At 38.7% G+C, this 25,964-nt stretch overlaps 1 protein-coding gene across 1 annotated transcript in view; it reads left to right on the forward strand.

Moving 5' to 3' along the window:
* Positions 1-25,964, forward strand: part of SEMA3D (semaphorin 3D) — a 255,213-nt gene that overhangs the window by 192,413 nt on the left and 36,836 nt on the right. Inside the window, exons 12-15 of the mRNA XM_060778197.2 lie at positions 11,386-11,608; positions 17,231-17,319; positions 22,719-22,760; positions 25,550-25,707. Coding sequence (XP_060634180.2) covers positions 11,386-11,608; positions 17,231-17,319; positions 22,719-22,760; positions 25,550-25,707 — 512 coding nt within the window. The remainder of the gene's footprint in view (positions 1-11,385; positions 11,609-17,230; positions 17,320-22,718; positions 22,761-25,549; positions 25,708-25,964) is intronic.

Below are 25,964 nucleotides of genomic sequence, written 5' to 3' on the forward strand. Positions count from 1 at the left end.
CATAAAACTAAGGAGACCAATTCAGAAAGAATTAGGGAATCTTGGCCCACCTTTACATTTTGAGCAAAATTCTAAGAAAACATGGTAGAAGGCACCAAAAGAGTTGAGAGGAATAGGTCAAGTTAGTCTAATATGCCAGTAGCCATCAACTGAAGGTCTTTTATATAAACATTCAATTGCATAGATGGGCAACCTTGCGGTTATCAGTGCTGATGCAGTTGGATATATGAACTGAGGTATGGAAATAAAAATGCATCTCTTCCATAGAAATGTCCATGAAGGAGAATAAGATTGGAAGGGTGAAAAGAATCTATAATCTTAAAGCTTCTACTTAAGGATTTCAGAACCTATTCAGCTGGTATTAATGTTCCTCCCACTCACCGTCTCTGCTTGAAGGCACTACTGAATATCATCCATTCAATAGTCTTCTTTATCAATAAAAGAATGGTAGCTTAAAAAAGAGGTGGAGAGGGCAAGCACCAGTACCACCTCAAGTACTGGTAGTGATATGGTGAGAAGAGGAGAGGGGATGCTACTCTTAGATTCTTCCAGGATGGGCTTTAGCTCTCATGTGGCACCTTTTTTATTTGACTTAAGGTACAGTAATTAAATTGATTCATGCATAAGTTGGTTACACTTGTGCACTTAGATTTCTTTGCTCGGCTTTTGGTGATATGTAAATCTTATGAGTCTATTTTTTCCATGGGCCTCACCTTAAGGATGTCCACTCCTGCCATGAAACCTTGTTAACCAACCACGGAGGTTTCAACCATGAGATAGTTTTGGTGGACTTATTCTCTTAGGGCAGTGTTTCTCAACCTGGGGGTCGGGATCCCTGGGGGGGTCTTGAGGGGGTGTCAAGGGGGTCGCCAAAGACCATCATAAAACACAGTATTTTCTGTTGGTCATGGGGGTTCTGTGTGCCAAGTTTGGTTCAATTCTATCATTGGTGGAGTTCAGAATGCTCTTTGATTGTAGGTTAACTATAAATCCCAGTAACTACAACCGCCCCATGGGCCGAGAGGGACAGTATATAAATATAGTAAAATAAATAAATGATAATAGAATTCCCAAATGTCAAGGTCTATTTTCTCCAAACTCCTCCAGCGTTCACATTTGGGCATATTGAATATTTGTGGCAAGTTTGGTCCAGATCCATCATTGTTTGAATCCACAGTGCTCTCTGGAGGTAGGTGAACTATAACTTCAAAATTCAAGGCCAATGCCCACCAAACCCTTCCAGTATTTTCTGTTTGTTATGGGAGTTCTGTGTGCCAAGTTTGGTTCAACTGCATCGTTGGTGGAGCTCAGAATGCTCTTTAGTTGTAGGTGAAATGTAAATCCTAGCAACTACAACTCTCAAATGATAAAATTAATCCCCCCCCCAACCCCACCAGTATTCAAATTTGAGCATATCAGGTATTTGTGACAAATTTGGTCCAGTGAATGAAAATACAACTTGCGTATCGCATATTTACATTATGATTCATAACAGTAGCGACAATATAGTTATGAAGTAGCAATTAAAATAATTTTATAGTCAGGGGGGGGGTCACCTCAACATGAGGAACTGTATTAAGGGGTCACAACATAAGGAAGGTTGGGAACCACTGTCTTAGGGGCTCAAGTCTCCACTTCGTGTGAAGGGGATATTATAACCCATCAGCTTAAGTACAATGATGTTTCCGGTACTGTATCATACACTTGACTTCATGTAGGTTTATAGTACCAAACAAAGTCTTGGTTAGACCAGGAATTGCAACCAGTTTCAGCTTAGAAAAGGGAGACCCCATGCATAAAGTGATAATGATGTACATTTCATCCTACCCATTTTGCTATTGCACCTCTCATTCCATGGTTCTCTCTTTTTCATTATCTGTGAGGATGTTCAAAGTGACAGAAATCCATTCTATTTTTTTGTTCTGTTTTCATTTTAAATTTCAGGCGCCCCATTCTGTTTTTGGAGATTAGGAGGGGGACAATGCGGATTTGTAATTCTGGATCCAGAGTTCCATTTTTGTTTTGAGGAGAATCTTCCAGAAAGCAGAAGGGGGGCACCCAACATCCAAAACCAAAATGGAATGGATTTCTTCCATTTTATACACCCTCAAATTGGGCTTAGTATTCACAAAGCCCAATTTGAGGCATGTAAATTGCAAAACTGATTTTTCCCCAAATCAATAATTGCCATAGCTCAGTGTTATGGAATGAAATTTATAGTTTGGTGAAGCACCAGCACTCTTTGGCAAAGAAAGCTTGAAAGCCTTGTAAAATTACAACTTCCATGATTAGATAGCATTGACTCATGGCAATTAAAGAGGAGTCAAGCTGCATTACCTTTTATGCAGATGCACAACCCAAAGGTAGAATGCCTTCCCCATTGTGGCGAGGGAGAGAGAGACTATTTCCTTATTAAAAACCTCTTTGCTCTTATACTGATTCAGTTTCATCTTTTATATTGGCTGGGACTTTCTGCGAGCTGTTAAACCTTTGTACTTTTATTCACAGGCAATGAGACACTCTTGTGTATAACTAAGTAACACAGTTTATTTATAACTTCTGGTTCCAACGCTTGTGGTTACATTTGTGTTTTGTTGCAATCTTGAGGCTTACAGTCAGTATCATTTACTTGGTTTACTTTTCTGAATAGACTTTCAATGTTTCACATTCACAAACATGTTACTTGCTTTACAAACTCTTGGTTGAATTATATTCTGACTAAAACAACACTGGCTTTCTTTATGTTCCCTAAAACTCGAGCTCTATTTAACTAACTGCTTCTCTATATCAGAAGTCTTTAACAGATCTTCATAATTGCTTATTTCTAACAGGCACTCAAAAAAAAAAAAACAACTATCCTTTTCACACACACAGATTCCGAACTGTCATTTTCAAACTCTCTCACTCTAACTGCCTCTTTTCCAAACCTTGGCTCCACCCCTTTGGAAAGTTCAGCTCTGCTCTCCCCAACTGTCATTTTGGCCTAGCAGCCTTTTCAAATCCTGGGCCTACGCTAATCTGCATATGACCAATCGGCTTCACATATGCAAATGAATCCTATCTCTGCTGTTGCTACCCTGTCTGTGCCTATTCTTCCCTATCTGCCATATGTAAACATAGAGCTATACACCAACAATTTAACATAGAGTAGCAATTTCGCTACACCCATACTTTTCTAGTTGTAAGAAAACTGCCCAAACCAAGTTAGGTACTCTGTTAATTCTTGTAGTAGAAGTGATGATTCTCAAAAGATGAAATTGTTATTTGTATTGAATTTTTAAACTATAAGCCTGTGCAGACAGATATTTGCTACAGCTGTAGAAATTTATCTCATTTCTTAATCCCTATCAGAAAGAGTTTCCTGACCTATCAAGTGTTGAATCTCTGCCTGCACTTTTGAGAAGTGGCAACTTGCCATAGAATTACCTAAGCTCTTTTAGGCAACTCATACTGTCATCTGGGTATTGAAAATGGACAAAAACAATGGAGAAGGTTCGGCCCAGTTCCTGGCTTAGTATCTCACATGCATAATGTTGTCTGAAGAGAGCCAAATCTTAAGTGCTGAAAATTGTCCAAAACCCTGAGTCCCTAACTAAATTTAAGTTCACAATAACTGCCAAATGGCATATTTGGTATTGAAAGAATGTACTCAAAGATTATTACCTCTGGTTTCTGTTTAAAAGATGTCACACAGGGAATCTGCGGGCCTAAAAGAAGCATCTTAAACACATTATAAATTGTCCATTTGTTAGATATGAGAGGCTCCTCTTTCACAGATTATGTTATAGCTCCACCTGGCAGGAAATATGGGAATTAACTAGTTAGTATGAGAAGATTAAGACTAGAATTCTGGAAATGTTCATATCCATTGGGACCACAGATAAGTGGATTCCGCATTGTGGTATATGCCTAGCTATAATGCTTCCTTCAAGGAATGGTAGTCATTAACTGGATTGAATAAGATTTCACTTTGTGGTATGTATATTATATACTCTTCATGGGACGTCAAAGAACTGCATATTTTTTTCCAATACACACATTATTCATTTCATCTTATAAATTAGATCTTCCCTTCCTGGTGTTATGTGACATTATGTCTTCCATAGTATTAAGTGTGTATTTGTGATGTGTGTGGGGTGTGTGTATATGTATGTGTAGGATTCACTCCATATCCGTACTGCTTCCCAGCCTTCATCATGGATCTAAGAAATGGGAAAATTAAATAATTGCACCACAGATATCCCATATATGCAGATCTCAGAGTTTTTAAATATTTATTTTGCTATGTTTTTCTGTCTCCCCATCTTGTCTTTTATTTTTCTTTCTGATTATGCTAGAATGCATTGCATTCCTTCACAACAGCACTGTTTTCATAGTGGAAAATAATCTTACAGCAGGCCAGGCACTGGGTAGCTATTCAGATGAAGATAATAACTCAATAAATGCCAGATGTGCAGGTACAACTGCACCAGGAGCTCCAATTTTGTTTGCTTTGCATTGAATGTTTGTTGTAGTCCTAAGTTTCAGGGACTCTGCATATAGGTGGCTTCTTTTGGCTGCAATCATAGGGCAAGCCATCTGTCAATTATAGTTAGGTTCCCTGGTCCCGCCCCCTTTGGGTTTTGGAGGGAATAGGAGCCAGTTTGGGTTCAGTCCACACAGAGAAGCTTTCCATGCCGGACATAATACCAAGAGCTCCTGTAGAAAGCTTCGTCTTCTACAGATTGTCCGGGGATATACAGCCCACAGCTTGGCCGAGGATCATACAGCCTTACAGCTCCTTTGCTGAGGGACTTCAACCAGCCATCACCAAAACCTGAACTCCTTTTCCCCTGGAAGTCTACAAAGCTCTGCTTGGTAAGGGTCACTCGCGGAAGCCAGAAGCAGTTGGTATCGGGTGTAGGGGCTCCACGCCATCAGAGGCAAAGACAGACTGCCCAGATTAGAAGGATTTCCCCATTAGTTACAGTTATGAAGATAGTGCTTGTTCCCTGTGGACAAGATTGAGAGAGAGCCAATAGACTGTTAAGAAAGCTTTAAAGTACCTGTTTGTTTTCATCAATAATAAAGAACTTTGTTGAACCTTTAAGCAATCTAAATCTAAGGAAATCCAAGGGCCTTTAATCTGAGGCAGCCCCGGCGTCCCATTGGGCACACGGAACTTATGTCCTGTCTACAGTCTTATGCACAGGCCCAGCATGTGACAGCACACCAGAGGTGTGCCAAACATGTCACAGCAAGATGGGGGAACAGTTGAATCTGTACACAGAAGCACATTATTCAGAAGTATATTGTCGATTCAGATCAGCAATTGTTGCAACTAGCATTCCGTGAATGAGCCCCTTTCCTTCCCAAACACATGCATGAAGAGAGAAAGATAGGCACTAGGATGCTCATGTTGCCAAAGGTCTGAAGCTTAAAGACTGACTTAAGGACTTGTTTTCGAAATCAATGGCTGCTTCTATGTAAGAGTATTTGAGTGTTATGCCTGGAGATTTTGATTGGCAAATCATGGGACCTAGAATGCTCCACATTAGCTCAATTGAACCCAAACTGTTACTTAGAAAATGTTGCAGAATTCTTATTTGTATGGAGCACCTGAATACATTCATCACCTCAAATCTAGATGTCTGTTTCCAGGGGCGTATGCTCATTGTTCTGTCGCGCGCTGGGCTTGAAATGAATTGCTTTTAAAACAGGACGGTAACTTTAGCCCAGTGGGAAGCCAGGGGGCCTGAAGAGAAATTTGTAAGGATTTTCACCATAAATAGTCTTTAGAGGGTTTGTGAAATATAACAGTCTTTTATTGGTGAACAATCAACATAAACTTATTTTGTCTTCAAAAGGTTAAACAAATGCTTCCAGGCCTTTGTGCAACTGGTGGCTTCTAACTGTTACTTTTATTATAAAGGAAAATCCCTTTCCAAACTTCTCCCAGGCTGACTGTGAACCTAAACCTAACTGATGTGGGCGCCACTACCGGGTTGAACTGCATCTCAAAGCACTGAGTGGACCTACCAGTAGGCCTGTAGTCACTTCAGCTGGAGTTTTTAGATATTCAAAGCTGCTTTTCCCTCCAAAATTCCTCAGAGCTTTAGGGCTGTTTCCTTGGGAATCTTTGGGAATCCTTTTGCTCTTAAGACTGTTCTCCCCCGGGAAGTCTTAAGGGTTGGAGCCTTTGTACAGGAGAAGTCTGTATACATCCTGTACATTGACTTTCCTTGCTGAGACTGACTGAAAATGGCTCCCTTACCTTCTCAATTGCCCTGAACAGGGGCAGAACCAAACTTAACGATGATGGACAGGGGACCTGCCCTATAACTGCAAACTTTAACAGGAAGCCACCCTTCTGCAGAATCCCAAGCCTTGGGCTGAAAACAAACATTTAATACAAAGCAAATAAAGTGGGAACTTCTGGTACAGCTGTACCAGCACACTCATTTAATGAATCCCAATGGACAAAAGCTATTGTGACATAGATCGGGGCCGGTCCATGTAATACTGAGGGTCAGGCAATTGACATGAGTCACATTGTCACAAAAACAATGGAAAGATTTTGTTTTCTATTAATCTTATGAAACCCAGGCCTTTTGTGTGATACACAATGAAGATTTGTTTGTTAATATAATTCTAATATATGAATAAGATTGGAAACAAAACCTTAGGAAGAGATTTTTTTTCAATCAGTTATATCCATGGCTATAATTTTTTTGTACAAATGGTCACAATATGTTATCCATTGACATATAACTTTAACTACATGTGTGTAGTTCAGAAAAACTGCAAGAACAATGCCTATGATCAGGAGGCTTATGTCATATAGACCCTATATGAATTTTAGAAAGAAAACAGTATTCATAACAATAAAACACACTGCATTGCTTCACTGCACATGTACTGCATTGCAGCTTCTCTCCTGCTCTCTTTCTCCTCATCGAGAGAAAGTGTATAGATATTTTTACACATATCCCATTTATCCATTTTTGTTGGTTTAACATTGATTCCACCTTCCTATGTTTATTAGGTGCAAGAGTAACAAAGCCACATTGAAAGAACTGTTGCCAACTGTATAGCAGTTGTTGCCTTTTTCTGTTATGTGGCTTTCCACAAGGGGCCATTCTGTCCCTAATGCTTTTTAATATTTACATGAAACTACTGAGAGAGAGCATTTGGAGACTTGGGCTGGGTATGCTGATGACACCCAAATATATTTTTCTAAAAACAGCCTTAGCTTTGAATAGTATGTATTCTCCTATGAATGAATGTGTGGGGGGAGCTAATGGGCTTGATAAAGTAAAACAAATTAAAATTGGATCTAGATAAGACAAAGGTACCTAAGGGTCCTAATCTGGAGATGAAGGTGTGTGAACCAGTTCTGGGCAGGGTTACAAGGTTTGCAGCTTGGTAACTCTTGTATCAATCTTTTCATATGTCTCATAGATGTGACAAACAAGAGTACTTGTTACTGTCACACTGCAGTGACGCAGTGGGGTAAACCCCTGTGCCGGCAGGACTGAAGACCGACAGGTCAAAGGTTAGAATCTGGGGAGAGCATGGATGAGCTCCCTCTATCAGCTCCAACTCTCCATGCGGGGACATGAGAGAAGCCTCCCACAAGGGTGGTAAAACATCAAAACATCCCGGCATCCCCTGGGCAATGTTATTTATTATTACTTATTTACAGCTTTTATATTCCGCCCTCTCATCCCGCAGGGGCTCAGGGCGGATTACAGTGTACACATATATGGCAAACATTCAATGCTCATTTTTGACATACAACATATACAGACATACACAGAGGCTATTTAACTTTTTCTGTCCACCAGGAGAGCTGTCGCTTTCATCGTCCATCTGCAACACTGATGAAGTACTTCCACATTCCCCACATGCTTCCCCGCTGTAGTGCTTCACTGGAGTCCCTTTTTAATGGCCTCATAAATTAGTTAATTTAGCCTCCCCACACTTTAAGATGGTACCTAATTTTCCTTCTTGATAGATGCAACTGTCTTTCGGGTTGCAAAGGTTGACAACAGGCTACACAATTGGTTGGAATCCCACTCCAACCCAGGCTGGCTTCGAACTCATGATCTTTTGGTCAGAGTGATCTTAATGCAGCTGACACTCAGCCAGCTGCGCCACAATCCCGGTGCTCATATATGTATTGTATTGATGTATGTATTGATGTATGTATTGTATTGAAATGTGTTTACTGTATGCATTTTATGCTGATTTGTTTTAACAATGTTGTGCAAGGATAAATAGGTAACAAATAAAAATTATTATTATTTGGAACACAACAAGATGAGTCCACAACAAACACGATCATTCTGCTGGCTATTGTATTGAATCACATGTCGGACACTTCCCAAGTGTCTAGGACTGTGTGATGTATTGGCAAATAATGTGTTCAGATCCCAGTAAGGTGGCCTTTTGTAGCTGGCAGATGGTAATTTTGTCAAATTGTTGTTGTTGTTGTTGTTATCGTCATCACCATCATCATTATATCCCCAAGCAACTGTATTTTAGATTATAATTAAATATTATTCATTATGATGCTATATTTTTATGATGGCCTGTGGTCAATAATAGTAAAAATAAATGAACCCAACTCTATGCTGAACAACCTGATTCTCTATCATTATATTTTATGGTATGTCTTTGATATATAATATTCTACTGTAGATAACATTATATCACTTGAGAGCCAGAGTAAAAGGAATTATTGCAGTGTGGTTTAATGCAGCAAGTCTGCATTTGTTCTAATCTTTTTGCAGAGAAGTAATAGTTTGTTGCAGTAAACCCAAGAAAATAGCTTGGCATCCTAAAGACTATAAACTCTATAATACAAAAGCTTATTATGGACCATTATCTAGTTTATTAAAACATTACTGTTTTCGGGTTGTTGTAGGTTTTTCCGGGCTATATGGCCATGTTCTAGAGGCATTTTCTCCTGACGTTTCGCCTGCATCTATGGCAAGCATCCTCAGAGGTAGTGAGGTCTGTTGGAAGTAGGAAGTATATAAACCCTTTTTCCTACTTCCAACAGAACTCACTACCTCTGAGGATGCTTGCCATAGATGCAGACGAAACGTCAGGAGAAAATGCCTCTAGAACATGGCCATATAGCCCGGAAAAACCTACAACAACTCAATGATTCCGGCCATGAAAGCCTTCGACAATACATCACTGTTTTCCCTGTAGCAGTCACAAGGGGGCAGTGTGTCTTTGCAATTGGAGTTAAGGAACAGTTAAAAAGCACACTGGGCATATTTCTCTTTGTTAAATCCAGATCAAGGAGACAATTGTTTTATGATACTACCTGCAGATTTTCTACCTGTAGTGCCTGAAGCATATAAACCCTTGGGTTTGACGTGGATGTTCGGGACTGGGTCACCCTGTTATGATCTAGTCATCGACCGTAATAAAGTTTACTTACTTACCTGTAGTGCCTTGAAATGCTGGGCATGGTTTCTGCAATACGTTACACTTGGATTGTTGCTGAGAAGAAAAGTTTAATTAATCAATTTCCATTATTTTAGCTCACTCTACCATTGATACCAATAATGTACTCTGACATTAAGTGCAATCCCCTTGGACTTATGATAGAGCAAAAATCAAATGCTCCAAGATGCAAACAAGAATTTTCTACACAAAGATTTCATGCTATTTCCCAGTAGTCTTTAGTGGTTATCAGAAAGATCGACTGATGGCCATGGTTAACATGAAAAAAAAAAAAACCAAGAGAAGACTATGAGAGTAATCAGTCTTAAATGAGAAATATTTCATCTCAATTGAGTATACACTTGAGGACAAATGGTGAATATTGTGCTTAATTTGTAAAACTAACTGATAAGGCAAAGTCAACTTATTGTAATGTCGTATCATGTCAGAAGCGACCTGAGAAACTGCAAGTTGCTTCTGGTGTGAGAGAATTGGCCGTCTGCAAGGACATTGCCCAGGGGATGCCCGAATGAACTGATGTTTTATCATCTTTGCGGGAGGCTTCTCTCATGTCCCGCATGAGGAGCTGGAGCTGATAGAGGGAGCTCATCCGCCTCTCCCCGGATTCGAACCTGCGACCTGTTGGTCTTCAGTCCTGCTGGCACAGGGGTTTAACCCACTGCGCCACCGGGGGCTCTGTATATTGTAATGATAGTATTGCAATACTATTATAATGATAGTATGACAACAGTAAATTTGAAAAACAGACAGTGTCCTGATTCCATATGTTCCCTAGAGGCAGGTTTAATTATAGTTTTTTTAAGGAGGTTTTTCCAATAGCTAATCTATATGAATAAATCAGCTTTGTGAAGACCATGAATGTATGTGTATCTCTATGTTAAGAAATGAGACACAACAAATATATTTAGCAAGATAGCTAAAGTATAGCAAGAAAATAATATGGACATTCCGTTTAGTCCAAAGACAGTCAGTCAAGAGGACCCCGAGTTTCCAAAATAATGGTAGCCAGATTTTGTTCATTTTCATGGTTTTCTCCTTTTGAAATGATTATCTTAGAGATATTTTGACCAAAAAAAAAAACACACAAAAACCAAAAACCAAGCTGTTAACTTATCCATAGTAAGGAGTTTTTAAATTTTAAGCAAAGATTAATGGAAAGTAATAGACAATGAATAGATAAGACAAGCAAGTACCAGTAATGAGTTATTTTTTTCAGTCCTCCAATAAGAAACAGGAGTGGAGGGCGACTAAAATGATCAAGGGTCTGGAGAACAAGCCCTATGAGGAGTGGCTTAAGGAGCTGGGCATGTTTAGCCTGAAGAAGAGAAGGCTGAGAGAAGATATGATAGCCATGTATAAATATGTGAGAGGAAGCCACAGGGAGGAGGGAGCAAGCTTGTTTTCTGCTTCCTTGGAGACTAGGACACGATACAATGGCTTCAAACTACAAGAAAGGAGATTCCATCTGAACATGAGGAAGAACTTCCTGATTGTGAGAGCGGTTCAGCAGTGGAACTCTCTGCACCGGAGTGTGGTGGAGGCTCCTCCTTTGGAAGCTTTTAATCAGAGGCTGGATGGCCATCTGTCAGGGCGATTTGAATGCAATATTCCTGCTTCTTGGCAGGGGGTTGGACTGGATGGCCAATGAGGTCTCTTCCAACTCTTTGATTCTATGATTCTATGAGTGAATTATTTCCTATCATTGTGATGAATAATGGAAAAAAAAAGACTTGTATAGGTTTGATACAGATTAGACAAGAGTTGAGCATCAATTGAATGGTGATATGGTGATAATTGTTAAACCATTTCTAGTTGAGTTGCTTTATGTAGACAACCAAGACAAAAACTATATACAAACTTATGTTTTCTGCAGGAAAAGAAGGAAAATTTATCTGGTTCTTCTCTTCTGAATTTGTTGTTTAGTGTCCCAGCAAAACATATGACCCCTTGATCAAGTCCACCAGAGATTTTCCTGATGATGTCATTAGCTTCATAAAACGCCATCCAGTGATGCACAAATCAGTCTATCCAGTGACCGGTGCCCCCGTGTTTACTCAAATCAATGTGGACTACAGACTGACTCAAATTGTGGTGGATCGGGTTATGGCTGAAGATGGGCAGTATGATGTCATGTTCCTTGGGACAGGTAAGACTGGGAAGTAGAGTAATGGGAAATAGGGTAATGTATGACATGTATTCTATCTAGATGTTTTCTTCAAAATGAACTTTCTATACATAGAACCTTAGAAACATAAAGTTGGAAGATATCACAAGGGCCATATTGGGTCCAACCTCATTCCATGGAGGAATATCGCAGTCAGTCTGCTTTTACCATTACTAGGACGGTTTTAAATAGTCTATTTTAATATTTTGATAAAAAAATTAATTTTTATGTATTGTATGTGAATCTGTGTCCTGGCATTGAATGTTTGCTGTGTATATGCTGTGCTCCGCTCTGAGTCCCCTTCAGGGTGAGAAGGGCAGAATATAAATGCTTTAAATAAATAAATAAATAAATAAATAAATAAGTGGATTGTAGGTTATTTCGGGTTATATGGCCATGTTCTAGAGCAGTGGTTCTCAACCTGGGGTCCCCAGATGTTTTTGGCCTACAACTCCCAGAAATCCCAGCCAGTTTACCAGCTGTTAGGATTTCTGGGAGTTTGTTGAGATTAATTTCACAATTCAGCAGCAGATCAGTTGCACAACTTCAGTGCTTTCCAGTAGCTTCTTCCTGCACAGTATTTTCAGTCAACTGCTCCCACAAACTGCGGTCACTCTGGAACTCTTTTACTGACACTTGAGCACATGCCCGGCCATTGTCAGTTTTACTATTGTTTTCCCCTCCAATCTAGATGACGCTGCAAACTTACCACAGCACAATTATAGATATCTTGTCTTAGCAGACAGGTTCTTTTAATCAATTACATAGAGCCTTCAACGAACAGCATCACAGCACAAGGAGAGAGTATACACTCTACATGACTTCCTTATATACAATTCTATACAATTACACATAGCAATCACTGATTGGTTCCCAACTCATTAACTTAACTCAGACCCAGGATTACATCATTCACAATCACCTGGACTAGGCCAGAACACATTCCCCAAATGATTCCCTATATACAGTTAATGCATGACTCAACATTTCCAATAGAAACCTATTAGCAGTGCATGACTCAGCTATATTACATTACAATACATTGTAAAACCTGACAGAGTTGAAGGCCAAAACCATCTGGGGACCCCAGTTTGAGAACCACTGTTCTAGAGGCATTCTCTCCTGACGTTTCGCCTGCATCTATGGCAAGCATCCTCCCTACCTCTAAGGATGTTTTCCATAGATGCAGGCGAAACGTCAGGAGAGAATGCCTCTAGAACATGGCAATATAGCCCCGAAAAAAACCTACAACAACCCAATGATTCCGGCCATGAAAGCCTTCGACAATAAATAAATAAGTTTTGCCAAAGGAGATCCTTTGTGACTCCTTGGTGGAGAGAAAAACTGAGATACAAATAAAATAATAATAATATAAATAAGGAACAGGACTCATATACGAGGATTGAATGAAAAATAATGCCTCCACCTTCGTAACTCCTCAACAGAAGGCAGTACTGGTATGTGGCAGGTACTGGCTTGTTCAGTAGACTCTCCTGTACAGTTCCATTTTGGCAGAAGTCCTTAGCATTGAATCATTGTGTTGTTAAAGTGCGAAGTATGGAACCCTGCGCAGACGGTCAGTCAATGCAACTTAAGCAATGTGCACAGTCATTGAATTATTGACAGCAGAAGATGTCACACCACAGGAGAATGCAAGTTGTTTATGGTGATTGTGCTGATGTGAGTATTGTGCGTCGTTGGACGAGTAAGTTTAATGATGTTGAGGTGGGAACATATGACTTGTGTGACAAACAAAAAGTTGGATGTCCTGTGACAGCAACCACCAAGTTTCTCAAGCAAAAGATTGACAGGTTGATTCAGGATGATCGTCGTATCACTCTGAGAGAAATTTCAATCATAATCAGCATTTCACAAGAATGTGTGCGTCACATTATAGCTTTGCTTGGCTATCAGAAGATCTGTGCACGATGTGTACCCAGGATGCTGATGCCTGAAACAAAAGCGCACAGACTTGAAACCTCAGAAACTGGAGCTCATCACCATATGACATCCTCCACACAGTCCAGATTTAGCACCATCTGACTTCCATCTGTTCCTGATAATGAAAGAAGATCTGCGGGGACATCATTATGGTTCTGATGAAGACGTTGAGAGAACTGTGAGATGCTGATTGCGAAACAGAGTGTCGACTTCTTCTGTCACGGCTTCAGAAAACGAGTTCATCGTTGGCAGAAATGTATCCAATTGTCTGATGATTATGTGGAAAAGTGAAAAGTGGTAGTTTAAGAGCACATTCTAAGGATTATTTTTCTGTTTCATTTATTAAAATATTCCCATCCAAACCCAAGTAACAAAGGTGGAGGCATTACATTTTATTCAACCCTTGTATTTTTTATGTTTGTGCAAAAGAGAGAAAATCAGCAGGTATTGTTTGCATGACTTTAAACAATCCTTTCAAAGAACTGAGATTACTTTAATGGGAAGGAGCTGCTGGCATAAGAGTGAGCACCTTGTATAACTCCTTTAAAGTTCAGACTGAAATCCAGAGTGACTTCATTACTTTATTGATATTGAGGCCACCATCCATCACTGAATTTAACCCTTAGGAGACTAATTTTTCTAGACCTAATCCATATAACAGAAAATACATAGTGTAAGCTGTATCGGCCATATAAGTGGTTGGAACTGAGAAATGCCTGGCACAGAATGGGGAGAGGGTGCAGAGGTATGCTCTCCTTTTGTCCTACTGAGAGGGCTTAGCATAAAGTTATAGAATGGCATTCACTTCCCAAAAGGAAGCCTGTTTATTTTTTTTTGAGCATTACATTGTTTTAACAACTGTATGCATTCAAAACTATTCAATTTGGTTCTGTTTTCTTTAGCCATAGTTAAAGCTTGGTTGTCAGTTGGCATGTGAAATCGTGGTTTTGGGGCTCTTGCCAACCATAGTTTGGGTAACACATGGTTGAAAATCAAAAGTCTGCATTGCATGAAGTGTGGCTGCCAATTTCCCCTCCTGTCTGGCTTCTTGTCTCACAACTATTGTAGCTGATATTTCCTAAATGTGTATCCCCTAAGGCAGATCTTAATCAGCACACTGAAAAGGGGTTTAGCTGTATAATTTTGATCAGAAATAAAGAAAAAATGCATGCCATCTAAAGCATTATGATTTAAACTACTTTAATTCATAACTAGCCTCAATGCCATTGTTGTTCTTCATTCAAACAGATATTTGCAGTCGGTAGGTGGCAGTCCATAATTTCAACAGAGGCCAGGAAAGATTGAAGAATCTAAATAGTTAGAACTAAGATTCCTAAGAGTAAAAATTAGAAAAGTTCCTTTTATGGACCGAAACTCTCAGAATCCCCAGCCAGATAGCATAACTATGGCAATTCTTGCTATAGGATTCAAGAAGCATTAATCCAAAAAAGAAAAGAAAAAAAAAAGAGTTTTTCCCATCTCTGCCTGCTCTTATATTATTTTAAAGATACGAGGGGTATTTTTTAAGTAAGGTCCGTTTTGTTGTAGACACTAGTAGTTCGCGCGCATACTGCAACGAGCACGTGCGTTGTGTACCGGCATGCCTTGGGAACAACTGTGCTCAGTTTCCGCTCTGTAGCTAACCTGTTCTGTGCTTTAAAAATGTGTAAGACTATCAACTCACCCGCCATATGTGAGGTTTGCTCAGTGATATGGTTTTTGTCAGCAAGGAACCTGCCTGCTGCAGAAATCCATTAACAGATTTGTGAAGTGGACAGTGATACTGTTATGAGTGAAAGCAAAGTGCGTAAGTGGGTATGATAATTCAAAGATGGCCGTGACAACATCCTTGCTGACAAAAACTGTATCACATTTGGCGGGTAAGTTGATAGTCTTAAACATGTTTAAAGCACAGAACAGAACCATACAGGTTATCTACAGAGCAGAAACTGAGCACAGTTGTTCCCGAGGCATGCCGGTACATGACGCACATGCTCGTTGCGGTATACGCATGAACTACTAGTGTCTACAACAAAACGGACCTTACTTAAAAAATACCCCTCATATTATATGTGAAGTCAAAGCAGAGTAAACCTTATTTTGCAGTCAGAAGCACAATCCATTTGCTGTGTAGAGATCAGAATGTTTAACTGAGGGTTAAAACCCAAACATCTACAAAACACATAGTATGGCGTTGGTCAAGTAACTATTTTTCTGTCTATCTTGAATCACAAGTGTTCTGTGCAGGTAAGTGATTTTGGATCCCGTGATGGGGAGCAAAGGAATACACATTTTGGAAACACACCCCTTTCAGTGTTCTGTACTAAAAGGAAATATAAAGTGTGGGGCAAATAAATAAATATTGAGATTGTCTAAGTTTGTGTACAGAATGGATACATAGGAGATTTAGCAGATTGTGTTCAGAATGTGACTTTAGATCTCAAAGATGTCCAGAGGCCCTTTCACATCTGAGTACAGATGTCCCTAATTTCCTGTACACGGGTCCAATCTAAGCCATCCTTCTCCTCAACATCACTCCCAGTCCCATCACTCCTGTTAAAATCCACAAATTCATCATCAGATGTTAGAGCACTAAGTATATCACGGATACGCTTCCTCTGAAGCTCTTCATCTGAATCTGGTTCATGAATAGACCGCTTGACTCCCCTGCTTTCCTCACCTTCCTCCATTTCACACTCTGCGAAACCCTCGAAATCCTCAGAATCTGTTGGAGCCATGATGTCCCTAATTGGCTTCCGCTGTTCCTCCTCCAACACCTGAGCAGCCCTCTTCTCCCTTCTCCCAGTAGTAGCAACACTACTATCACACTGTACTACAACAAACCCACTGGGTGACCTTGGTCAAGTCACACTCAGTCTCAAAAAAAGGTAAACCTCTTCTGAACAAATTTTATGAACTAAAATCTGTGATATTTAACATATTGCCATAGGTCAGAAATGACTTGAAGGCACACAGCAACAGCATAGCACAGGTGGACAAAAAGATTGAATTAAATATACTTTGTCAATAAATCCATCAGTGTCCACAGTTTCTGGAGTTAATACAATGTAATGGGATTTGTTTGAATACAGTTATTCTATACACAAGTTGTATATAATGAAATTCTTACGGTACTCAGAATAAAGATCCCTTTTGATTCTCACTCTGAATGCGCACACACCATACTGGAATTACATGTATAGCTTCTTTTTATGTAATGGTGGTAAATTAGACAACATGATTCCATAGCAAATTCTCTTGTTATGAATTAGGTATATCCACATGCCAGCTGTGCAGCCAACTATGTAAAGCAAGGTCTTTGGCTGTCTAGATGTTTTGCATTTCAGCTCTCACAAGCCTCAGTCAATGCCATCAGTGGGAAGGGATTGTGGGTGCTGATATCAACAAGATTTCAAGACCCAAATCTCCCTCAACCTTAATGAAATGAAAGGAAAAACCATTGCAATATGGCACGGGTCAGTCTGAAAACTGTTGAGTAAGAAGAGAAAACTCAATGCAAGGCTGCTGTTTTGGGGGGCATTTCCACATGGAAGATTTATCTAAAGGAGAAGAAAAATATAATTACAAATTTAGAAATAGACTGTTTCCAATGTTTCAACACATAATCACTTGTTTCCCATCTACAATATTTCTTTATTTCAGATGTTGGAACAGTACTAAAAGTTTTGAGCATAACAAAAGAGAAGTGGGACATGGAGGAGGTGGTACTGGAGGAGTTACAGATATTCAAGGTAATATGATTACAATGAATAGAAATCAGCACTTGAAAAATGTGGGGTGTTACAATTGTTTCAAGAAAAATATGGACAGTGTTGTTATCTTTAAAGGCATATGAGAAAGGAATTGATTACTTTTTACGAAAGAGAGAGATTCAAAAGTTTGCTAATGTTTATGTCAAAATTCTATAGAAGTAACATTGAGAAAAACAAAACTAAATGTTCACAGCAGAAATGACACTGAAGTTTATATGATGTCAAAGCTGAGGTATGTTTTCAAGTTTCTGCTTGGGCAAAACATCTCTAGTAATGTCAAGTGAAGCCAGAATAATTTTGATCACACTTGCCAAATTACTCATGGTGGAAGAGACACGTATCCCAAGTAGCGGTGTTTGCTCTGGGCTGTTGATCAAGATAGCATCGTTGCCAGTAATTATGATGTAATGAGATGTTCTTGATATATTTATCATGCATTTTCATCACAATCCTTAGAAAGTCAATTTCAGGTCAAACTTTTGGCCTCCCCACAACATTCTGATGACTTTGAAAGCTGGTGAAATGCTATTTCCCTAAGCTGCTCTGGATTTTTCCCCCCTATAAGTAAATCTCCCTATATGCTTTTGATACTTTGGCCAAAGGGATGGACTACCTCTTGCTTTAAAGCTCTCAATGTCATTTTACTGCCATGGACACTAATGACACTTCATTCCACTTTGAAAATGCCAAGAATGCTTGACTACTGCCAAGTAATCTGGAATTTTGAGGCATGTACCAATTTGCTGCATATTTACAACATCGCGTCAAAGGGAAAAGTGCCATATCAGATTTAATACCAAATAGGGCTATTAGCTCAGCAGATGTTCCTCCACATTATAAATTATGCCTATGATTTAGAAAAGAAAAATAGAAAATGATAAGTAGGTGTGGTCCATATTCTTTATGCAAAGCCACAACAAGATTACATCATTTGATGTAGAATTTCCCAGGGCTCTATGCATGTGGCACAAAGTTCTGGGTGTTGTCTTTCTTTCAGCTCATGGAGAATCTATGAGAAGAGTGTTGCTTAGCTTGAAAATGGTGTTGTTATATATATTCATGTATAAGTCAATTTGATATATAGGTCAATGGCAGATTTTGGTGCCAAAAATATGGATTTCGTTTTACCCATGGTTAAATCAAAGGTAAAACTTTGAGATATGTAACAAACTTCTTTCTGTCCTTCAAAAATGCATGCAGAGAACATATTTAGGAAGATCTAAATATAAAGAGATATATTTATTTGAGGAGTTACATGGGTTGGGGTGGGGATTTGCATTATTGATATCAAAAAGTCTGGACTGATAAAAATACAGATAGAAAAAAATGAGGGAAAATAATGAGAATGTAACACGAAAAAGTGGGAAATAGAAGAGCAAGGAAAGCAACCTTCCTTTGTTAATGTGAAGGCAATGACAGTAAATACAAAGATCTGCCCATTGCTTACCCAAACTGGAGAAAGAAAGGCAGTCCTTCCTTCTTCCACTCCACTTTTTCTGGCCCAATTGGTGATAAATAAATATTGTAGGGAATCTAAAGAATGCAATGCTTGAAGTGGCTTGAAACAATGGTGGCCATTTTTAACAAGTGCTTTCTCTGCAGTGGCCATTTTAAGTAAGGGCTTCCTATGAAAACCTGTCTTCCCTACTACCTCTTGTCACCCTGTTCAGACATTGACCCATGTGTAAGATAATTCAGGTTTTAGGGATATTTTTTTTGTAAAAAGACAATGACTAATTTAAAAATACAAAACATACTCGGAACCTTAACAAGGAGCTTCCATATCCCCCAAAAACTGATTTCAGTACGTGATGATATGTAGACATAGAACCATCACAGACACAGAGTCTATACCTGCACTATTTCTTTTCTATGGGTGCAGTTCATTCATTCGTCTCTCAAGTTCTAAAGGATAATTCCTGGCCAGGGGAAACAGAAACCATTGCACCATTTTGAAACTGCTAAGGTGGGAGGTTAATAAAGGAAGGATCAATTATAACCCCAATAGTGATGGAAAAGAAATTCCCAAAAAATTTAAAAAAAGCAATGGATAAAAAGGTAAGGGAAATAAATTTAGATAGAATAGGGGATTGGATGAAGGCGGAAATGAAGAGGGAAAGGATGTTGGAAGAGTTTAAAGAAATAAAATTATCATGGTTTCATTGTATACAACTAGAACAATGGTTAATAAACTGGAAAAAAAAAATAGAAACGGAAACCAACTCAATCAATTTGAACAAATAATACAGAAGGGAAGGGCAGTAGAAGAGCACGAAAACTTGAGAGGTATAATTAGCAAAATCTATAAGATACTAATTGAAATGAAGGATGGGAAAACGAAAAAGAGTACCCTTAAGGAGATTTGGGAAGAGGATTTAGGGATAAAAATAAGTGAAATAGAGTGGCAACAGTTATGGGGACAAAGACATTTAAAAAACCTATCGATACGTGTTAAAGAAAATTATTACAAGTTAATATGGAAGTGGTACTTAACACCGGTAAGAATAGCATATATGAATAAAAACAATTCAACAAATTGTTGGAGAGGATGTAAAGAACCAGGAACATATATACATATGTGGTGGCAATGTAAATATGTAAATAATTTTTGGGAGAAAGTATTTAGAGAAATAGAAAGCATAATGAATATGAAAATAGACAAAAGTCCTAGTATAGCCTTATTATCATTATATACCAATAAGCAACTGAAAAAGGAGGATAAAGAAGCGATAACAAACTTACTAACTATAGCAAGACTGCTCATAGCAAGGAATTGGAAAAAAGAAATGAATATACGAATAGAGGAGTGGTACAAGGAAGCATGGAAAATGGCATTAAATGATAAACTGACATGTATATTAAAGGTTAAAAAAGGTATATGGAAACAAAGTGATTTTGATGCTATATGGGGTAAATTTGTGGTAAATGGATTAAAAAATAAGGAAGGAAAATTACCGTCACAAGAAGAAATGAAATTTTGGACAGATGAAATGTAAAAAATGTGGCTTGAGACGGGTGGAGGGGAGCACAGAGGTGAAAAAAGGGGGAAAAAAAAGAGAAAAGGGGAGGAAATGTCAAAGCAAAACAACAAAACAATATGTTAAAGAGGTTGATGTATAAAATGCAACAGTATGTAATAATTGTGATAAATCAATAAAAAAAATTTAAAAAAAAAGAAAAAAAAGAAACTGCTAAGGTGACCAATTGAACCTTACTGTATTTCACGAAAGTATTTTGTGGGATTGCTGGGAGCTTAAAAAATTGAAGATTGAAAGACTATTAAAAATGATTTTAAAAGTTGGAAAAGATCTTTGAAACGTTGAGAAGAATGTTGGAATGATGAGAATCTTTGCATTTTGAGATTTATTCTGTCCACAATTTGCATGTAGCCATTTTGAAGGAAAGGTTTCACTTCTTTCACAAATAAACAACATTTTATAAGCAGAAGAATGAAATATTATTTGCTGTGCAGAAAATGCTGCAGTTGTGACTCATTCTATACAAAATTTCCATACGGAAAATAGAAGTTTCTTTGCAGAAAAGAATTCTATGCAACAATGTTGTTCTTTGTGCTCAAAATGCTGTAACCTTTTTTTAAAAAAATGTTGCCAGAGTGCAAATTTGGGGCAGAATAAGTACCAAATTGCAAAAAGTCTTTCAAAACTGTATGGAATTTGGAGACTTTTTTCTTTCAGGAAGAAAAATGTAATATTGCTTATGGCTTCTTTTAAAAAGAAAATGAGTGAAAAATTACACCCCTATGAAAACATATTCTAAGCTTTCTGAAAGAAGGCAATTACTACAACTGTGCCAAATAAAAACTAAGTTATCCAAAGATGTACTATGGCAAAAGTATCATTTCTCAGATTGATTTTCTTGCCGGCCTGGAATATACACTAAATATAAGAAGAAGACATCCTAAAATTGAGCCCCCGGTGGCGCTGTGAGTTAAACCCCCGTGCTGGCAGGACTGAAGACCGACAGGTCGCAGGTTCAAATCTGGGGACAGGCGGATGAGCTCCCTCTGTCAGCTCCAGCTCCTCATGCGAGGACATGAGAGAAGCCTCCTACAAGGATGATAAAACATCAAATCATCCGGGCATCCCCTGGGCAACGTCCTTGCAGACAGCCAATTCTCTCACACCAGAACCGACTTGCAGTTTCTCAAGTCGCTCCTGACATGACAAAAAAAATCCTAAAATTAAGTTATTGTGTAGCAAGAGACTTCTCATCCTAACAGCACTAGTTCAGTTATACTGATTGTGTGATTTTCTCAAAGTAAGTATAGTAGATAAAATGCCTATACATCCTCTGGCAGGGCTTACAAAAACCAGCTGAACATATCCAGCTTCACTTCAGTGTAAAATGTAGGAGAAGTGTAGGACTTAAGACAGGAAGACCATAATCAGGTAGTGTCATATGTATTTGTGTATAAAGCTGGACCTACACTACCATTAATTGAACTGCATTATATGGGTCTGCATTGTCCATATCATGCAGTTTCAAATTGCATTATTTGGCAGTGTAGATGCAGCCCCAATCATCGGCATATTTTGTGAGGGCAAAGTTATGTATTTTAATGCCACCTATGTAAAAGTTGAGGTTATTCTGCTTAGAGGAGAAAGATCTAGTGCTGGCTCAGTTTTTCATCACTACAATTTTCCCAAAGGACATTCAAAAAGATCTTTCACCACTGTCCTTGAGCCCATGGTGGAGCAATGAGTTAAACCCTGGTCAGCAGTTCGAATCTGGGGAGAGTGGGTTGAGCTGCCTCTGTCAGCTCCAGCTCCCCATACGGGGACTTGAGAGAATCCTCCCAAAAGGATGGTAAAACATCAAACATCCAGGTTTCCCCTAGGCAACGTTCTTGCAGATAGCAAATTCTGTCACAACAGAAGTGACTTGCAGTTTCTCAAGTTACTCCTGATATGTAAAAACCCCACTGTCCTCAGAGAATTTAATGATTCCTTTTTTTTTTTTTGATAAAAGTTAAAGTACAGTATTACAATTCTTATTGTAAAAGGAACTATCCTTTTATTTGCGTTGAGTAAAAAAGATGAGAGTTAGTCTCAGGAGAACCTAAAAGAAGTGTCTTCTCTACATCTGCCATGTTGCCACTCCAGGACCATGTACGAAATCTGAAAAGTGGATAAAGGCATCTGGTTGTAAGAGACAGCATTCTTTTCCAGCAGCAGATGGCATTAATATGCATGTCTGCATGAATGCACTAACAAATGAATCCCTCTCAACTTCCAGGGAAAAACAAAACAAAACACCTTTAACTCATTGAGAGCATAGCTGAATAAGAGCTTTGTATTCAAGAGAAATGCAAACAGTACTGCTGCATCCCTCCAACTATTGTTCATTCATTTTTTCAGCACCCATCACCTATCTTGACTATGGAGATGTCTCCAAAGCAGGTAATTTGCAATGAGTAATTTTAGAATATCCAAATTGCTTACATTTCAGCTGATGTGTGGAAATTAACACTCATTGTGGTTTTTTAATGTTTGATTTTCCCCCAGTATACATAAATCATCTTCCTTAACCACTCTCATTCTACCAATTCCTGTCTCAAAATCATTATTTTTTATTCTGAATACATGTCTATTTCTGTTAAACCTATAATGACAAAAAGTAAAAAAGGAGTGGTGGTAAAGTTATGTTAATCCTACTCACTTAGAGCCAGATGCATGATCCAGAAACATTAGGCACAGTGATGCCCAAATGAAAATGTATTAGTCAGTCTTTTGCACTATACATGTTTTTTTTTTTTCCAGAAGTAAGTACCACTGTATTCAATGGAGGATACTTCCTCGAGGATTAGTCTAAGTAAAAGCTAGAACGTACTTACTCTGAACTGGTATTGTCTTTTATTAATACTATAAAGAGAGCCCAGGAAGTATTTTTAAAGTTCAAGAAAAATTCTCCCACATTATGTAATTTTTTTCAAGCATAGATAAGTTTTAAATGTAATTTGGCTGGTGCTTCAACCATCTTCATAGCTCATATCTCCAGAGTTTGGAAATGGCTTCCAGATTCTGGAATTGGGGTCCAAAAAGTAACTTTTTGCTGCATTTCATATCTTTCTGTGAAAGGATAGGTAGCTATTTCCATAAAACTGTTATTTTAAATTTGAGCTTTGTACTTAAGAGGAAATGTTGATATAGAGCTTGAAATTTTAATTTTAGATTTTAAAACAAGAAATGTTTTTCAATATACTGTATAAGTTCAAGTTCAAGTTCACTTTATTCAACATCATCATCATCATCATTTAATTACTTATTAATTGCCCTCCATCTGAGAATGCTCCAGGCGATTTACAGCTAAATTGTAAAAGATAAAATACATACATACAAAAATTAAAAATTAACAGGGATCGAATGCTCTAGTAAAAAGCCAGGTCTTAAGTGCGAGAGTAAAAGGCCGTAAGTCACGCATGGCCCTCAAATAGGACGGCAAGGAATTCCATAAGGCAGGGGAAGAAATAGAAAAAACCCTGCGTCTGGTCCTTTCCAAGTGCACTTCTCTAGGACCCGGTATAAAGAGTAAGTCGCGTTGGGCTGGTTGTTGCGACCTCCGACGATGGGAGAAGGCGAGGTGGTCCCTAAGGTACGATGGACCCTGGCTGTAAAGAATTTTAAAGGTCAAAACTAACATCTTATACAGGCCACGGTACTCAGTTGGAAGCCAATGTAAATGTTGCAGCACTGGTGTTATATGGCATTTCATGGGTGTTCTTGTGAGTAACCTGGCTGCCATGTTCTGAACGATACGAAGCTTTCGGGTCATAGACATCGGAAGGCCAACATACAGGGCGTTGCAATAGTCCAGCCTAGACGTGACCGTGGCATGGATGACAGTTGCCAGAGCCTCATCAGATAGGTAGGGTGCCAGTTGCCTCGCTTGTCGTAGATAGAAAAAGGCCTGTTTGCTGGCAGCAGTGACCTGAGCTTCCATTGTCAGCTGTGAATCCAGGATGACACCTTATTACAGTGTCATGAGACACTGTAATAAGTGTCTCATGAGAAGAGGGACACAGTCCTGCACAAACAAATCAGGTCTAAGGGTCAAGAGATTTAAAACTCTAAAACTTCAATACTTTAAAACTCTAAAACGCTAAAAACCAATGCATTATTTTCAGAACATCAAGACAAGAGTATATAAAAATTAATGGATTTAAAAGGGGGGGAGTCTGAAGGGAGGGGATTGGGGTGCACAGGGAAGGGAAGTCCACAGACAGAGGAGAGATCAAAACCCATTACTGTAATAAAAAAAAGACTAGAATTAAAAGAGTATAATCAATTTTCTGCTAGTATGAAATCTTGACTTGTACTAGCTGGTGCTATTCGTCATTGACTACCGGATTTTAATAGCTGCTGTGCAAAACTTGTAGCCGAGTTCGTATCTGAAAGCAGCAGGAAGATGTAAAATTGTCCCGGGTGTTTGAGTAGCCATGACGTAATGAGACTGGATCGAATATCTCTATAGAACAGGCACTGGAGAAGCACATGTTCTGTTGTCTCTATGTGTACTGAGTCACAAGGGCACAGTCTCTCAGTGTATGGGGTCTTCCGGTATCGACCTTCCAATATGGCAGATGGGAAAGCATGGCAGTGTGCCAGACTGAAGGCCCTCCGATGGCTGGAAACCTCGAGCATGGTTAGATATTTCATAGGGGAGGTACAAAACCTACTGACTCCATCGATAATAAAGGATGGTGAAATGGCTAAGTCTGATTGGTGCTCAGTGTTGGTTATTTGTTGTTTAATCAGAGATTTGGCTTGGTCATATCCCATACTGGTACTGTATTACCAGTTTTTGATTTTTAAGATAGGTGTCACTACAAAAATAATTTATCATTAGTAAAATGTGATTCCATACTATGTTATAGGCCAGCTGCAGAAAGGCTTGATCTTGAAATTACCAGGAAAAAAAAGATTTTCCATCTATATCAAACTGTTGAACACTTCTGAAATGGATAACTGGATAGTCCCTTTCCTATGTGAACTAGAGTAAGATATAACTTCTTCATAGAATCTGGAACAAAATGACATTATCTGTATAAATGGACATGTATGCAAAACAGAAACATATCATTGTAAAAATGAGAAATACCTAAAACATGTTTGAGACCAAAAGAAAGAAAGGAAAAAATAAGTGTTGCTTGTAGAATGGTTCTAATTCTTTTGCTGTGTCTGATTTTTAGCAACAGTTATACATTGGTTCCAGAGATGGATTGGCTCAGCTCTCACTACACAGATGTCATACGTATGGGAAGGCTTGTGCAGATTGTTGCCTTGCCAGAGACCCATACTGTGCTTGGGATGGAAATTCATGTTCCAGATATACACCAACATCTAAAAGGTAAGAAAAAACATAACCTGGTTTATTAGATTTCAGTGCATGTCTAAACATAGATTCTTGTATGACCTCTAGTGGTACAGGAACTGTCACGTTACTACTCTTTCAGGGCAGTAATAACGTAAGAAACTTTCAGCTTCATGGAAGCAGTCAAAGTCTGGCATCATCAATTGTGATTCCGTGGCCCCTTCTACATTTCCATATAATCCAGATTATCAAAGCAGATAATCTATATTTCAAAAATTTTGGGATCCTGGTTA

This window comes from Anolis sagrei, chromosome 5 (assembly GCF_037176765.1).
Source record: "Anolis sagrei isolate rAnoSag1 chromosome 5, rAnoSag1.mat, whole genome shotgun sequence".
Lineage (NCBI taxonomy): Eukaryota > Metazoa > Chordata > Lepidosauria > Squamata > Dactyloidae > Anolis > Anolis sagrei.